General features: G+C 37.4%; 1 protein-coding gene across 1 annotated transcript in view; it reads right to left on the reverse strand.

The window, feature by feature from the left end:
• LOC118894560 (ceruloplasmin-like) overlaps positions 1 to 15,861 on the reverse strand; it is a 31,234-nt gene extending 15,373 nt beyond the window's left edge. The window contains 12 exon segments of the mRNA XM_036850867.1: positions 3,955 to 4,175; positions 4,795 to 4,931; positions 6,693 to 6,908; positions 7,117 to 7,174; positions 7,272 to 7,418; positions 8,927 to 9,092; positions 11,612 to 11,854; positions 12,537 to 12,640; positions 12,642 to 12,705; positions 13,208 to 13,420; positions 14,614 to 14,864; positions 15,707 to 15,861. Of these exon segments, the coding sequence (XP_036706762.1) occupies positions 3,955 to 4,175; positions 4,795 to 4,931; positions 6,693 to 6,908; positions 7,117 to 7,174; positions 7,272 to 7,418; positions 8,927 to 9,092; positions 11,612 to 11,854; positions 12,537 to 12,640; positions 12,642 to 12,705; positions 13,208 to 13,420; positions 14,614 to 14,864; positions 15,707 to 15,861 (1,975 nt within the window).
• Positions 15,862 to 18,476: the final 2,615 nt, after the last annotated feature.

The raw sequence follows: 18,476 nt of genomic DNA on the forward strand, positions 1-18,476 counted from the left end.
AGTGAATTCGGTAAAGTTGCAGGATACAAAATTAATGCACAGAAATCTCTTTCATTCCTATACACTAACAAAGAAAGATCAGAAAGTTAATTAAGGAAACAATCCCATTCACCATTGCAACAAAAAGAATAAAATACCTAGGAATAAACCTACCTAAGGAGGTAAAAGAACTGTACTCAGAAAACTGTAAGACACTGATGAAAGAAATCAAAGATGACACAAATAGATGGAGAGATATACCATGTCCTTGAATTGGAAGAATCAATAGTGTGAAAATGACTACACTACTCAAAGCAATCTACATATTCAATGCAATCCCTATCAAATTACCAATGGCATTTTTTATAGAACTAGATCAAAAAATCTTAAAATTTGTATGGAGACACAAAGGACCCTGAATAGCCAAAGCATCTTGAGGGAAAAAAACAGAGCTGGAGGAATCAGACTCCCTGACTTCAGACTATACTACAAAGCTACAGTAATCAAGGCAATATGGTACTGGCACAAAAACAGAAATATAGATCAATGGAACAGGATAGAAAGCCCAGAGATAAACTCACGCACATATGGTCATCTTATTTTTGATAAAGGAGTCAAGAATATGCAATGGAGAAAAGAGAGTCTCCTCAATAAGTGGTGCTGGGAAAACTGGACAGCTACATGGAAAAGAATGAAATTAGAACACTCCCTAACACCATACACAAAAAATAAACTCAAAATGGATTAAAGACCTAAATGTAAGGCCAGACACTATAAAACTCTTAGAGGAAAACATAGGCAGAACAGTCTATGACATAAATCACAGCAAGATCCTTTTTGACCCACCTCCTAGAGAAATGGAAATAAAAACAAAAATAAACAAATGGGACCTAATGAAACTTAAAAGCTTTTGCACAACAAAGGAAACCATAAGCAAGATGAAAAGACAACCCACAGAATGGGAGAAAATATTTGCAAATGAAGCAACTGACAAAGGATTAATCTCCAAAATTAACAAGCAGCTCATGCAGCTCAATATCAAAAAAAGGAAACAACCCAATCCAAAAATGGGCAGAAGCCCTAAATAGACATTTCTCCAAAGAAGATATACAGATTGCCAACAGACACATGAAAGGATGCTCAACATCACTAATTATTAGAGAAATGCAAATCAAAACTACAATGAGGCATCATCTCACACCAGTCAGAATGGCCATCATCAAAAAATATACAAACAATAAATGCTGGAGAGGGTGTGGAGAAAAGTTAACCCTCTTGCACTGTTGGTGGGAATGTAAATTGATACAGCCACTATGGAGAACAGTATGGAGGTTCCTCAAAAAACTAAAAATAGAACTACCATACAACCCAGCAATCCCAGTACTGGGCATATACCCTGAGAAAACCATAGTTCAAAAAGAGTCATGTACCACAATGTTCATTGCAGCTCTATTTACAATAGCCAGGACATGGAAGCAACCTAAGTGTCCATCAACATATGAATGGATAAAGAAGGTGTGGCACATATATACAATGGAATATTACTCAGCCATAAAAAGAAATGAAATTGAGTTATTTGTAATGAGGTGGATGGACCTAGAGACTGTCATACAGAGTGAAGTAAGTCAGAAAGAGAAAAATAAATATCATATGTTAACATATATATGTGGAATCTAAAAAAAAAAAAGTGTTCTGAAGAACCTAGGGGCAGGACAGGAACAAAGATGCAGACGTAGAGAATGGACTTGAGGACACGGGGAGGGGAAGGTAAGCTGGGACGAGGTGAGAGAGTGTCATGGACATATATACACTACCAAAAGTAAAATAGATAGCTAGTGGGAAGCAGCCACATAGCACAGGGAGATCAGCTCTGTGCTTTGTGACCACCTAGAAGGGTGGGATAGGGAGGGTGGGAGGGAGACGCAAGAGGGAGGAGATATGGGGATATATGTATATGTATAGCTGATTCACTTTGTTATAAAGCAGAAACTAACACAGCATTGCAAAACAATTATACTCCAATAAAGATGTTAAAAAAAAACCCACGAAGAACCCAAAACAATGACCACAACAAAAACAAACCACCTCAACAACAACAAAAAAACTCCAGCGTGGTTCAGACCAGAAAATTCCACCTGAAATCCAGTTGTTTTTTATCTTGACAATTTTATGCCCATGATGTTCTGACTTTGCTCCTTAGTAGCACCTTCATGCACACTAACATTCTCTTTCAACTCTGTACATATTTTTGTGGTTGCTGTTACTTTTCGTGGAGGGTAAGAGCGAAGAAGACTGGCAAGGAAGCAAACCCTTCAGACTCAAAGGGTTTGAGAAAGAGAATTTGTTTAGAGAGCAATGATTTCCATATAGCACAGCCCTTGACACCTCCAGGTGTTCACTATGGTGGATACTGTTTAGGAAAGAGAACGAAAAGCAGACTACTTTTTTTTTTAAGTCCAGGGAAACATCTACAGGGGTAAAGGAGAGGAGGAAGTGGGAGGGGAATGGGTGATAACTTGCCACTGGGTGAGTGTGTACAACAGAGAAGAGAAAGTGTTGGAGAAAGATCTTTCTTTTTTTCTTCCAGTTACTTTTTTTTGGATGATCTTTTAGAAAATTATTTTTTAAATTGAATTATAGTTGATTTACAATGTTTCTGGCATACAGCAAAGTGCTTCAGTAATATATATATACTTTTTCAGATTCTTTTCCATTATAGATTATTACAAGATGTTGAATATAGTTCCCTGTGCTATAAGTAGGTCCTTGTTATTTATTTTATACATAGTAGTGTGTATCTGTTAATCCCAACCTCCAAATTTATTCCCCTTTCCCCTTTGATAACCATAAGTTTGTTTTCTATGTCTTTTTTTGTGAGTCTATTTCTGTTTTGTAAAGAAGTTCATTTGTGTCATTTTCTTAAATTCCACATATAAGTGATATCATATGATGTTTGTCTTTCTTTGTCTGACGTACTTCACTTAGTATGATAATGTCCATCATTGTTGCTGCAAATGGCAACTTTTTTTTTTATGGCTGAGTAATCTTCTGACTACTCATAAGCACAGGCTTTGTTTGGAAAGTAAAATAAAATTTTTTGAAATGTAAAAGATGTAGTCAGATGAATCTGTGATATCACAAAGAGTTAAGATACCAATCCATGGTATTTACAGAGTAATTTGTTTATTGTGTAGCCAGTATTCGACAGGTGCCAGTACTTTTTGACCAAGAAGGATTTTGTTTGATTGTTTATTTTATTTTATTTATTTACTTATTTTTTGTTAAGGTAGAGCTGCAGGATAAAAGAAGAAACTAACATTTTACTGAAAGTCTAACATACGCCGGGCCCTTTGCTATACTGTATCTATCTCATATGATTGTGTTCATTCCTTTTTATGGATTGTAAATGATTACAATCCTTATTTTACAAATGAGGGTATTAGGTTCAGAGGGGAGGGGAGGCTCCTCTGATCCCCATAACAATTCTCTGATACAAGGTGCTTTTAAACAAATTGCCAGTGACAATCAGCTTCATTGAAGTAAAAATATTTCCCTAGACAGCAAAGGTAAAAAGGAGAGGAGTAAGAGAGGAAGGCAGGAGACAATAGAGGAAGGTAGATGCAGGAGGAAGACCTGGGAAACAAATGGATGGAAGAGTAAGAAATGCAGCAGATCATAGAATGAAAACAAGTTCAAATGCTTCAAAGCATCTTCATTGCTTTTGAAAAGTATGGGTTGATTTAGAGCCTGGTGCCTGGGAAGAGAAAAATGGGAAGGGCTCAGGGGGGTTTTGTGTACAGGAAAATGATATACTAATGTTCCTATAAATTAAATGGAGCAGCGCAAAACTTTTCTAAATGCTATTTGGAAAACCTTCTTTTTTTTCCTGTACAAACAATATTCAGTGCATATGAAGACATCACTTTTTTATACTTTGGACGTATTTCTGGCTGATGAAGAAGATCCACAACTTACCTGTGGAATCGGGTATCATAAATTGGGAGGTGTGGGGAAACAGAGCTATGGTGTCATCCCTTGCTCCTAAGGAAGTGAAAGTACTTCTTGAAAAATATATCCCATGTAAGTCTTTACTGGATCCCACACTAAGAATATGCCATGAAACGTTGTCTCCTAAGCACATATCCAGTCCAGGCAGATTTCCATACATGTTTCCATTTATGGTTGCAAGACATTTGTGACAAAGAAAAGTGTATTTAACTTATTGGTACTTGACATCTCTTGAAACTCAACTAAGGACTAATCATTAAGCAGTTCATTCATGTAAGATCTCAATATTATCCAAGTCAACCCCTTTCTTTTAGATTTGAGGAAACTAAGGCCAGAGAGACTTATTCAGTGTCATTAAGCTAATTAATGGAACTGTTAAGACCAGAGTCCAAATCTCCACATTCTAGACCCATCCTTTTCCCACCACACTTTACAGTCTTCAAAAACCAACCAACCAACCAACCAACTAACTCAACAAACACCCCACGCATCCACTCCATTACTTTGGCAATAGAGAAATACATGATTTTTCTGTATCACATTTAGCAATAGCTAAAACAATGTATTGCACCAAAAAGGCATTGGTAAATATTTGGTAAATTGAGTGTAACATAATCACCCTAGTAGGCAATATTGTTATTGCGAAATTATATTTAAAGAAAACATGAAACATGTTAGCCAATCACTGAGGGGAAAGTGTAAGTCTCTCTTAAAAAATCTGTAATACTTTAGGCCTAGAGAAATTAATCAACTGCTTAATACATTTATCTTATAAATTAAGTGTTGCCTTGTAGTACATCTTGTTAAGAGTCTTGGAAGTCAGGATCCTCTGGATCCACATTTTCAGGCTCTGTGGTAAATATCCTGATATTTTTATCTAAGAGATAACTTTGATTTTCATCAAATATTGTGGCAAGCAGGTAAAATTCTTTGTCTATTCCTTTCTCTGGATGAGAAGAGAAAAGTAAATAGACGTGAAATATACATGGCCCGTATTCAAAATCTAGTCAAATGGTTGATCCTTATACAGGATTTCCCATACAAGGGGATCTGTAGACTCCTGGAAAAACTGATCAATTGACTTCCCCATTTACGGACATTTTATATAAAGGCATGAATCCCAGTGAATGGATTTATCACAGAGCTAAGAAGTTGGGAGAAATCTCTACGACTGTTTTCATGTAAAGCTCTTAATCTAGGGTCCTCCTGTAACTTAACTCCATAAAACTAAACTGTATAATCACAGATATTTATAGAGGCTTCTCATAGGAGGCTTTGTAAGAAGTAAGTTAAATAAAATGTTTTCAATTCTAGAAAGTCCGTATTTTTAGGGTTTATGAAGAAATATATGTATATATTTATATTTTGGGTAATATATAAAAATTGTATGTACTGTAAGAATTATGAGATTTTATGACTTTCATTATGCAGATGAATATAAATATATAGCCATATTTTAAAATAAAATATACATTCAATTATATATATTTGTATTGGGGGATTTATAAGGCCTTATGACATATGAATTACAAATGCAGAAAAGAACTTGGATTTCAGTTCACCTGTGAGTGAAGAACAAGGGAAATTCACTCATTAAGCATTTATTGAGCACCTACTACATGCCAGAGAGGGGCTGAGGTTGCTATAAAAAAATTAATAAAACCCTGTTTATGGTTTCTAGGCACTTATAGACTAGTGGGAGAAACAGGCTAGTAAAAATAATTGCATGGCTAAGTGCTCTAACAGAAACATACACAAGGAACTACAGTAACCTGCAGGAACTTGAACTAACTTCAGTTAGGGAATATTGTTTGACGAAAAGGAAGGGACCCCCCAGGCCGACTTTTTATTAAAAAGTCTCCCCTTTTAGCAGGTAAAACAGTGAGGAAAGTCCATTCCAGACAGAAAGAAGAAGGGCAAAATCAAAGAGATGTGAATTAGCTGTCCTTACTCAGGGACTAACAAGCTAATTCTGCAGTAAGACCAGAATGGCGTGTGCAGGGTGGCGGGGAGGGGAGCATGAATCTGGAGGACACAGCAGGGTCTGATGTGTTGCCTTCTGAGCCAACAAACTGTAGGGTGATTTTTAGGGTGGAGAGTGCTATAATCAGATTAGAAAGGGAGGAATGTGGAGCTATATTGAAGCAGGGTGAAAGTGGGGACAGGAGTTAGGAGTTTACAGGAATTCAGAAAGAGATGATGTGCCTCAAATGAGGCAATGGTATTGGAGAGCTGGTGACTGAGAAAGAAGGAGTTGTTGATGGAAATCCTAGGCTTGGTGGAATAATAGGGACTTCCCTGGCGGTCCAGTGGTTAAGACTCCACGCTTCCAATACAGGGGGCCAGGGTTCGATCCCTGGTTGGGGAACTAAGATCCTGCATGTGGTGTAGTGCGGCCAAAAAAAAAAGACACAGAACAGAGGAAAAGGGGCCGACTTAGGGAAGCGTGGGTCAGGCAGTGGCTGTCCAGAAGGAGATGAAGAGTCAAAACAGTCAAGCGGAATTAGAGGTGTCCGTGGAACATGCCAGGCTGGGTGTTCATTGGGCACGAGAAGACACAGGTCTGGAGTTGAGGAAAGAGTAAAACTGGGAGACATCAGCACACAGAATTTGAAGGTGCCCATTGCCACATTGCCTTTCCCTTCCGGTTCTGTTTCCGGTAACCTCTCACCAAGGCATACCTGGACATAGATCCCAGGACTCACCTGTTTGCCATCCTTTCCAAGACTTCCAATTCTGCACACGAGGAGAGGCCCTGCAAGGCCACTGTTGATGTCTTTTTAAAAATTTACTGAGGAGTAGTATAAGCAGGTCAGGCAGTTGGGGTCCGTGGAGGTGGGACCCACATCTGTTGGAACTTCCCATGTATAGACATAGGTTGTGCTAGGATTTACATATGAGGAGGGCGAAGGGGTTTCTGCCTTAATGACAGGGCCTAGAAACCAACAGAGTTAGCGCTGTCTTCAGTGTTCATAAACGTCATTGTCAGGTTGTGTACTTGGGTAAGGTTCTTCTAGGAACAAATTAAAGGGATCATGCCGTGAACCAGAAATGCATCCAGTTACAAGAGGTGTAGATGATTCAGGGTCTTAGAAATTCACATGGATATATTCATCTTATTGGATTTACAGGGACAAAAGAATGCAGTTTAAAATCAGGTGAATAGGCATGTATTGTTTTCATAAGGCTGTAAGATGAGAGATAAAATCTCTAAAACTGTAAACTGGCGAATATTCTTTTGATGGCACAGAATATGTATAAATGGTGTTTATAACCCCACAAGCTATGAAATAATTTTACCAAGGAGCTCGAGGTGATTTGCTTTTGCCTTCTGTGTTTGGAAGGAAGCATCTGTGTATTCAAAGTAAACTAGTTTTTTGTAAATTCCTCCAGTTCTGTTTGGGCCTTGTTCAAAATAGAGCCGGGATTCACTGTACAGAGAAAGTAGATACACAAAGAACGTTTAAATTTACAGTGATCATGTGAAAAGAAAGCAAGAACCTACATGCATCTGTTTTAAAGTACTTGTAATTTGTTTATAAAAACAATGCATACTCATCATAGAAAATTTGGAAAATAAAGAAAAATAAGACAAAGAAAATTAAAATCTTCATAATCCCACCATCTCTATATAATCACTGCCAACATTTTCCATGGATATTTTTTCAGTCTTTTGTCTATACATGTGTATACAAGTGTCTGTCTGTGTACTACCTACTAGTTTATCTACACATCTTCTTTTGGAATAAAATTTTAAAAACACTTGTCTGATTTTTTTAAAGGCAGGTAGTAACAAACATTGCTTTTAAAACAACTGTGCTGATATGCTATAGTATTGAGATGAGAGATGTCATTCTTGACTTTTTAATTCTATTATAATAACATAAAATGGAGTCCCCTGAGAAAAAGTGTTCCCTAGTAAGAAGTGATGGCTTGCAATGCTGAGATATCATCAAACTTCATAGTCAGGAGAATCGTGCAAGCCAAAAGAATCTATTAATTCATACTTATTTTAGTCAATATAAAATGAGAGTTGAATTTAATTTTTGCTCTAAGCCCAGATAGCCTTTTCACAATTAATACAAAATTTCCACTACATAGATTGAATTTATTGATGAGCTTAAAATGTAAGAAGAGAAAATATTCACCTGACATAACATTCTTAGTTTTCTTAAATTTTCTGTGAGTAAATTAGAAAAAAAAATACTATGGGAAACATTATTTTTTGGTGGTTATAGAACTTGACATTTTCTAACATAAAACTTTCATTCAATAGACCAAAAGAATTGAAACTCCTGTAATCTTCAAATTGGTAAATATATTTAGCAGTTGGGCCATCAGAAAAACTTTTTGTGCACTTTTAAATGCCAGTGTCACAGTAATGTATTTTAGTCTTAGTTTTTGGTTATTAAAGAAGCAGTTGGTAATATATCCTTAGGTGTTATTGAGTAAAAAATATTTATATAAAATTATTTAAGGATGTCATAAGAAATTATTAATTATATCCTCAGATCTTAGCAGGAAAGTACCAATTACATATGAGGAATATTTTTGAATTTTTGTAAAATTGCTCTTGCTATTTTACAAAAATTATTTTATAATAAGGAGATATTTAACAACACAGTTGATAATACCATCCACTGTGCTGTTAAATATCTCATAATTATAAAATAAATCCATTTTAAAATTTAGCTCTAAGAAAAAGATAAGCAGTATGTTTTTCTTGGCAGTGGCTTCCAAGGCTTTTAGAGAAAAATTTTGTGTAGCAATGATCCCTAGGCTCAATATTTTCCAATAATTGTTATAATTATTTTCCTACCTTTATTTTATCAGTATCTTTTTATTATAAGATACCTAAATCTTTTCAGGAGTAGCTAAGTTATGAAAAAGTCCAGTTATCTTTATTTAGCTCTAAATATTTTAATTGCTGAATCATTACCTTCCAGCTGCTGTTAAATTATTTCCAGTGAAGAAATCTATACCAGATGGAGCATAGTTCCAAAAAATTTCTTCAGCAGCAATATAATAATGTAAAACTTGTGTCCCAATAACATCTGTTAAAGGGTTTTGGCAACTCCTTACATTGAAGAAGGTCTGCATACCTTCTGAAAAACAGTAAACCCAAGTAGAGAATGTTATGAAAATATTAAAACATTTTTCTTAGTCCATATGTATTTTTAAAATTGTAGCCAACAACATTGCAACTTCCCCTTCCTTTGAGAAATTTGAGGTATTTTATTTATGGAATCTGTGTAAAAACCTGAAATGTATGAAGCAAGTATAAAACTCAGGAGGCCAAGATGAATGTTAGAGGAACATGTATTAGTGGAGAATAATAACCAGCATTGGAACAGCTCCTACATGAATATGGCACCTGCTTACCAAGAGGAATTTGAGAGTCTGTTTAGCCAAAAGTATTTTCCCTTATGGGTCTGAAATTGTTACCATTAATTACTAATGAGTTAGTTGGTTTATTAGATTAACTAGTTGGCAGGCAGGAAGAAAATCAAAGCAGGTATATTTCCATGAGGGCATCAGTCCTGTGTTTTGATTTTAGAGCGACATTGGTGGGAGAGTAAATTAATACAGACTTTTTGGAAGGCAATTAGGCAGCATTTGTTAAAATTAAAAACCCTTCCATTAAAAAATTTCACTTCTTCGTAGTTAAGCAAGACACATATTTGCACATACATAAAAAGACAGAAATAAAAAGGGGTTAGCTATAACACTGTTAGTGAACCAAGAAGGTGAAAGCTATTTAAATATCTATCAGTAGGCAAATGGTTAAATAAGTTAGGCTACATCTCAAATATGGAAAACTATACAACTGTTTAAAAGAGTAAGTTAGAAGTATAGGGAACGTCATGGAAAAGATTTCAAGGCATATGGATGAGTAAAGAAAGCAAGCAGCAGAATAAAGAAAAACCTATTATATAAAAATAATAGCCTAGTTTTTAAAGTTATATAATTAAATAAAACTTATATGCAGTGTGATCTACTTATGTAGAACAAAACACAAAACAATACCTGTGCATTTTTAATTTCTACATGTTCATATATATTGTATGAAAATGCATGGTAAACAGTTTTGCAGGTATTCACGCAAACTTGCTTACAGGGATTATTCTCTGGAGAGGGAACTGGGATGGTAGCGGGGTAGGGTTGGACTAATGGTCTATTCTTAAACCATTTCTCTAAAGGCGAACACAAAATCTGATTCTTCTCTTTCTTTTTCTTTTTTTGCTAATTTTGGTAGTGTAAACTCTCCCCCTTGGCCAATTTGAAGCTACCACAAGTTTATCAGCTGGCTTATTTAATTCTCAACTCTCTGGAGGTCCTATGAGGTGGCTCCCAGATACCATATTAGACTTTCACTCTTTCTGTCTGCTGCCGCCACCAAATTCTCCCTCCCTCCTTTGCTCCCCCCCCCCCGACCCCGCTCCTTCCTCTTTCTTTTCTTCCTTTCTTTCCAGCAGGTCTATTCATGTATTCTTGTAATTCCTAAAAACAAAACAAAACAAAAAACCAAAAACAAACAAACCCCCCCCCCCAAACTGTAGGTCACAGGAAGAGAAGAAACACAAGGGAAGGCTATGGGGTCCATCAGCCAAAGAACTTTCAGAAGCTTTCTCAACTGTGCCTAGGCTGACCCTATTTTTTTCTGCAGAGTTGAGGAGGAAAGACCTGATTTAAAGGCAAGATCTGTAAACGAGGTAAATAGGAGGAGTGGGGCTGAGTGTACGTTTTAACCTTTAAAACATATGTTAAAACAATATTCCTTTCTAAGTGAGAACCTTTTTATCATTAAATTCTGTCGAGTTATTATAGCTGTGTGTGGGCCTCCTTTTTCTCACAACCCTGGGAGGGACACAGCACATAGGAAATCCCAATAAATACTTGTTGTTTAGTTGTTTAAATAACTAATTGAAGTAAGATGCTAACCAAAGTATGGGACTTAGAAAGAAGAAAGGTTTTTCTCAGAGAAGTAAACCCCATTTTTGTACAAAAAAAAAAAAAGAAAAAAATTCTTCAGTTCTAGTAACCATCATGTTTACTGATTGAGAAATAAAACAAAACATTTACATGATTATATGTAGAGTTTAGTCATATTTAAGAATAGAGAAGATCAATAACTTCATAACAGGCCTTCCTATCATTAAATGTGAAGTGTGATTGAAGAGGGAAATAAACTAAAATAAGGAGGTTTACTGGGTACTGGGTTAGAATTACTTGGTCCTACATAATTCCTGCCTCTCATAGGGTTTTGGGTAAGTGTTTTAACATCTTGGAACTTGTTTTCTCAATTTAAAAAAAAGGTGTAATAATACATGCTCTGTCTGACACTCAGGGTTCTTGTAAGGCTAACCAGCTAATGAATATAAACTTCTTTTTTGTAAAAACAACAACAAAAATAATCCCTATATACATAAAAGGGTTTATTACCATAAAGTTAAAGGTGTCAGAGACATGGGTTCTAGTCCTAACTGTGTCACTGACTTTCCAAAAGGCAATCTTATCACCTCCCCGATGGCATTTCCCCCATTTGAAAGATGAGGCATTTGTAATGGGTCGTAACCCTGGGAGTCCCCTGACCCTGTATTATGTAAAAGGAATAAATCCCTACCATGTATCTGACAGCCCAGCATCCACTCTCCAGCACCCTTGGCTACCAAGAAGGCATCTTGCATTGAGGCAGAGAAGACAGTAACGGTGTCTTTTCTGTGATTCCGAGAGATCAGAGTTTGTCCGTGGGTAAAGATGGAGTGTGTGTCCAACACACCACTCATGCCAACAAAATACCACTTGACCCTGTCCTCTGCACACATGGTGAGATTGGGCAGATTTCCATACATGTATCCATTTATTGCTGAAAACAGATGTAAATTAACCTATCAAGCATGTTAGATCAAGGCCACATGGTATAGATTCTATGCATTTTCTCATCACATAAGCCTGGCAGTATCATCATTGTTCTCATGCATAATCTACAACAGGACTTGATTTGCTTTCCCAAAAAAGAGGCCATAAGCATTGTTTCTGATTAAAGCTGTGGAGCACACAAATTTAGAGGCAAGAGGAGGAAAAGTAAGCTAAAAAGCAGGAAGCAGTGAAAAGGGGAAAAGAATAGAAAGAAGCTAAGTCCATGGAAGAAGAATACAAGGATAAAGGTGACTGAGATAACAAGAGCATCTTTTCTGAAAAGTTCTACATAGAAACACATTTCCATAAGATATCTGGTCCGTTATGTCTTTGTTCTTCTATAATATTTTATTACCTTAAAATTACATCTTTGCTATGCTGTCACCACGTACTTTTGATCAATATCAGATTTTAGAAACAAATGCATCTGTTTAACTTTACTTGCTATGAAACTTTGGAAACCAAGAGGATTTACTAGATGATTTGCCTATCAACCAGCATACCCGGGGTAAAAAACTGGGAAATAGAAACTCATTTAAACAAACTCAAACTAAGGGAAATCATGAAATAGAATCATAGAATTTAGAATTATAGGGTATAATGAATGAGAAAGTTCTTTATAATCTTACAGCACATGAGATTGCTCTCCCAGAAGCCAGAATCTCTAGCATTAACTTGGCCAGATTCAGTATATATATTAATATTGTCATCTATATATCAGCTACGGTTTTCCAGTTATAGAAAACATCAGAACATAAGACTCGTGGATATTTTTTTCCACGTCTCTATCCAGGGTTCCTGAAACAAAACAGCAAAACAGCAAAACTTCCTCTTTGCAGAAATTCTTTTTGCTATGAAATAAACTAGTGATTCTAACTGATTCCACTCAAAATGTAAAAGTAAAATCTTGCACCTCCACAGACAGAAACCTAAGGAACGGAGCATGCAAGGAATAGGCAGACAGCCTCTCATCTCCCTATTTCCTCCCACCCTGTGGGTTCAACACTTTTCTGTAGAAGGGTGGCAGAGTTTTGTGTGAAGGTGGCTAAGGTGACGATCTCTGGGTTTGACTACCATCTAGTGTCCAACCTGCACTCTTGGACTTGAATGGCGGCATTGGACTCAAGATTGCCATCTAGCGCTCAGAGTTCAAGTGGCAACGTTACTTTCTTGACTGGAGAATCAAGGTCAAGGCAGGCAAAGAGAGCTCATTTGATAGCAAAATTCCACTGGAAGAGTGAGGGAGACCCCATGTATCCTGGTTGGCTCTATTGCTACAATGAGATATTTAAAATGTAACCTCTTTTACAAGTCAGAATTGGTCCAAGAAGTCCTGAAGCCACATCTTTGAGAGTTTCTACATGGGAGTGGTACATCCGTGTCATGCAGTTACGGTCATTGGGACAAGGCCCCTGAGTTTCTTCTACAAACCACCGGTAAGTATACTCTGCCCCTGGCTCTAGCCGGTCATCTTCCTTTTGCGGGCCTGTAGTGTTATCAGGATAGAGAGTGCCTAGAAAACAACCTGCAGTGTGGTCACAGTAACCACCGGACGACACTGTTTTGAATGTGACCCACGCTTTCTCCATTAAGTCATGAATGTGACCCACGCTTTCTCCATTAAGTCATGAATGTATGTTAATTTGTATTTTTAGAATAAAGTGTGCATCTCCACCTTCCTCTCTCCTGCCTCTTGTCTCCCTAGATCCCCCTTACTTGGTTTCTACCTGAATGCCCAACTTGGCCAGTTTCCAGACTAAATTGGAATGAGTCAGGCAGCATATTAACAGACTATCATCACCTTTATTGATAGATTTCATAAATATTTATTGTGTACCTACTATGTGCTAGATCTTGGATACAGAGAGCTAGGATTCTGAGTTGCCCTCCGTATTTTCTATACTGCAAATCAGACTTTGGGACCCAGGGCCTCAAGAGGATCCATGTTATCTACAAGCTGCCCACAGGCATCGGGAAGTGGCCTTCTGCATAGCTGATATTATACTGAGCTACTACCTTAGTCTGAATCTGGGGTCTTGCTCTCTTTTTTTTGCTTCCTCTCCTAGAAGTTGGCTTCATATCTCCACCTCTTGAAGCTGGAATCTGATAATTATAGGTAACATTCCTTCATTCAACAGAAGACTTTGAAGCATGACCAACCTATCGTTTATCATCTTTTGAGACGACCTTGCTGCATGTTGAACACAAAACCCTGTTTGCTAGCTTTCTCTTCCCTTCCTTTTTCCAACACCATCAGGCAGCTGCGAGTGTGGATGTTTAGGGGAGAAGATACTGTCTGGAAAATAGTGACTTCACCTGACAGTGATGTTTTCCAAGAAGCTAATCCTCATCCGCTAGGAAATGGAAATGAAATGAAGGCAGAACAATATTTCTGCCAACCTAACATTTAGCTCATGAGTGTCTCCTACCCATCCCCAAATTATTTACTTATTTATTTATTTACATAAGAGAAAAGTGTGTTTTCTTTCCCAGAAATTGCACTGGGTGCAGGGGGGAGGGTCCACTCATTTCAAATGAGAAATTAAAGAACAATCTGGGATATAAAAATTAAAGACATCTGAAGTAAAATTCCGCATTCACCCCAAACTACTCCTAGCTCACGATTACCTTGCTTTTCCTGAGGTTTGGGGCTCAGACTCTTCATAAGCAAGAGCTCAGGAATCTAAGGAAAGGGGACCCACTTACCTTCGTTTTCTTTAGTGCAGGTGATTCCGTGAGGATGGAAACTATAGTTTCTTGAAGCAAAATTTTTCACATGTACACAAATGAGGTCTCCAGTCTCTGCTTTCATGATTGGACCTAAAAATCCCAACCAGGATGGTTTTTCAATGATCGTTTGAAATGTATCATCCGTGTACTCAAAATACAAAGCCTTTTTATATACAGGTCCTATCCTATCTTGGCTTTGTTTTAGATATGTTTGGGACTGAAACTCTCTGTAAACAAACAAACAAACAAACAAGAACTTGAACAAGTTTTGACTGGAAAGAAAACAGTGTTAAATCAACTGAAACTAGAAGTAAGAAGCGTTACAGCCTAATTTTATAGAGCAAACCCAGACACTGGCGAAAATCTAGAAGGAGTCAAAAACAGGGTAGTAGGCAAGGAGAAGTTTGGAAGTTCTGGTGAAAAGATCAAATGCAAATGTAGCAAGTAATATACATGGTATTACGGTTTAAATGACTTACCAAATTCTTTGTACTGAACCACGAAAGGTTTCTAACCCTACCTTGAGGTTACTTTAGCTCTCAAGCATCAGATCAATTCCTACAAGTTAAGATTGTTTACACATTTCAATGATTCGTGGATTTGTTGGTAGAATTGGGGGCAATTTGGCACACAAACATAGTAAATCAGAACCCAACTCATAACCTCTAGATTTCCTCGTCCCAATTATCTGAACAGAGAAATCAAGAAGAGAGCTGCAATTTTACAATCTCTGCCATAGACTCCATATCAGAAGGAAAAGTGTTGTTTTACATCTTGAGCACCACTCAAAAAAAATCGATGATAAATACAGAATTAGAGATGATCCCTGAAATATGCATCATGAGGGCAAGAGTGGCAATAATCCCAGGAAGGAGCAATTTCTGATTTATATTAATAGCTGTCTTCCATGTCATGCTTATACTAAAAATTCAAAGGAAGCGGTTCTAATAGCAAATGTGCCCTGAAAGGGTCAATCATGGAAAATTCTTTAGCAGCATTTTATCAGTGAATAATAATTATCAACGTTTGCTTCTGATAGCAACTTTTTCAGTGTGAAGGTATTACTTACTGATCTTCTGAAATAGGCATTACATTGAGCATATATTTACCAGTAGGAGCATAATTCCAAGTAGTTTCTCTAATGCCTATGTAGTAGTGCCTCTCTATTGTCCAACCTGGAGAACTAATAAAAACCAGAAAGGTCAGTGGTAAAAGAATCTTCATGTTCAAATCTTGCTCCTGGAGAGGCTAACTGAGTGATGTTTGCCTTCTTTTTATAATCCAGACGTTCTTCCTTTATTTGAGTTTGTTTACATAGATCAGGGTGGCAAAAGAGCTCATCAAACACGTGATCTACATATATGTCATTTCCATTCCAAATGCATTTGGTTTTCATTAGTCAGGCCAGGTGAGATGTTGCACAACACACAGAGAATACTGGTTCTTGACCCAGTGTACGTTGCCAATTAAGAGCTTGTTAAATTATTGGGTACATGGGCTACCCAGATCATCCATCAACCCCTAACGATTCTTATCTATTTCTGGATTATAGGAATCGCCTCTAGTCTAGTCTAGTCTACAGACATCCCCCTCTTTCTCAATTCATTATGTTACCGAATCAGGTTTATTTGCCCGATGGGCACCAAGTCAAACGCTGAGACACCAAGGTTTGCATCAAAGAAGGGTTTTTTTCCCAAAGCAGTCAAGTGAGAAGAGAGAAGAACAAGTCTCAAATCTGCCTCCTCAAAGGCGAGGGGCTTGGGATATTTATGGGATAAAGAAGCAGGGTGGTCTGAGACTTGGGGGAAGGTGATTGGAGGTAAGAAAAATGTGAAGTAACTGTCGTTCTGCACAGGTAAAAATGAGCTTCGTGTTTCTTCATAGGACACATGTTCAGAAGATTGTGGCATTAGTATGTTCTGAGGGTGGAGGTTTTGGCCCTCTGATGTCAAAAGGTCACCTATCAGACACTTGAACAGGCCCAGGTGAGGGATCGGTGGTCTCAACGGGTTTGAACTGAATGAGAGGTGACTCCTTGTTCCTGAAAAACAACTTGGGCACACACCTTAAGGCTTGTATGCCAGAGGTACTATTTATGGGGGGTGGTGAAGTGAGTCTTGTGGTACCTTGTCTAAGCTATGTAAAGCTTGGTGGGTATGCAATTTTGCAAGAACAAAGTGAAGACAGATTACAATTTTCTAATACCTAGACAAGCTAGTTATTGTCTAATGGATCTAACTAATAACTGTCCTCAGTTTCAAGCAGCTGTATCAAAGCTGGCAATTAACCACACACTAGTTTGCATTGTTTAAATTTTTATGTGGTATTTTCTCTACCCCTAATAGATTATAACTCCAATAGATTAGGGACCACTTCTTTTTGTTCTGTATATCTCCCAGAGATGTCAAGAAATAAATGTTAAATTTTGGGGGGAAAAATAAATAGAGTGCCTTGGCCAGGATTACAAAAGCGAGGAAAAGAGTAGGAGTCATTTGCCATCGATCTGTGTATCGTCATATATTGAGATATCTATTACTATTAGGTATTGTTTGAGACTCTACAATTTGAAAGCCACAGTGGTTTCAACAGTCAGAGTGCTGCTCTGATTTAGGTCTAGAAACCCACACTTAGAAGTATTAAAGCAGCAAATATGGCATGTATTGTTCTGCAGCTTGGCTTTTATTCCTGAACTACAAGTCTTAGAGACCTTTATATATCACTACCTAGATGTCTACATCTTTCATTTTAATTGCAGCATATTTCTTTCTATCATGAGTGTACTTCATTTATTTTTTAAAACACAAAATATCAAAGTATATTTTTTTCTGGGCGTTCATACAGGTAAATATGCATACTTAAGGACATAAACTAAATACAGCTCTGAGAGGAAGAGAGATGATTATTATATTTAAAATGTTTTTTTATAAGGAGAGCACATTTCCATTTACTTGATTTAAAAAATCCACAAAATATTTGCAATTTTTTTCTTTTTTGCATTAAAAAAAATGAGGCTATAAATATCTTCCTTATAAGCAACAGTTGCTAAATTTTACACAGGTCAAAACAAGCAGGCTGTCATATCACAACGTTTTTCACATTTGTGAATCCTTCGGAGGGTTGTAAGAGGAAGCTGGGGAAACAGCCCACTGCTCTGGCAGATTTTTATGTCACCAGCAGATGTTGGAAGAAATTCAGAAAAGCTAGGCCTAGAGGGACCATGGTGGGTGGAGAAATCACCCACAAGAGAGCCATGAGGAAGGGATTCACATCTGGCACCCTTTGGGAAGCAGTTGAAAGGAGTGGGGAGAAGATGCAGGTCAGACATGATGGGTTTCACGAGAGAGGAGTTAGGGATGGGCTCTCTGACCTAAGTGAGGAGATCCAATTGGGTTGGAATTGTTGGACGCTACAGTCTCCCACATTTCACTCTGTGTATGTAAGACCTTATAACCTTCCCTGTCACTGTGACCTAGACCAGCTGCTGTAGAAGGATCCACCCATCAGGCAGGGGAACAGGATGCCTTAAATGGGTTTTCAGATGTCCCTTTATCGAAATTCTATAACTTCCTTCCTCTTTCTTTTAGGAACATTAATTTTACTTTGGAATGTAGATAATAGAAGAGCCATTCAGCTGGGATATTTTTCCCTCAGTAAGTACCCCAATAAGTTCAAAGAAGTCTAATGTATTCACTTCAAACAGATCTACCTCCAATTCTCACTCTGCCATTTACTAGCTGTGTGATTTGGGATGAGTAGCATAATCATTCTAAACTCCAGTCCCTTCCTACCTGTAACATGAAGGTAATAATAATGAAACCTCAGGGCTCCTGTGAGGACCT

This window comes from Balaenoptera musculus, chromosome 4, assembly GCF_009873245.2.
Source record: "Balaenoptera musculus isolate JJ_BM4_2016_0621 chromosome 4, mBalMus1.pri.v3, whole genome shotgun sequence".
Classification (NCBI taxonomy): Eukaryota; Metazoa; Chordata; class Mammalia; order Artiodactyla; family Balaenopteridae; genus Balaenoptera; species Balaenoptera musculus.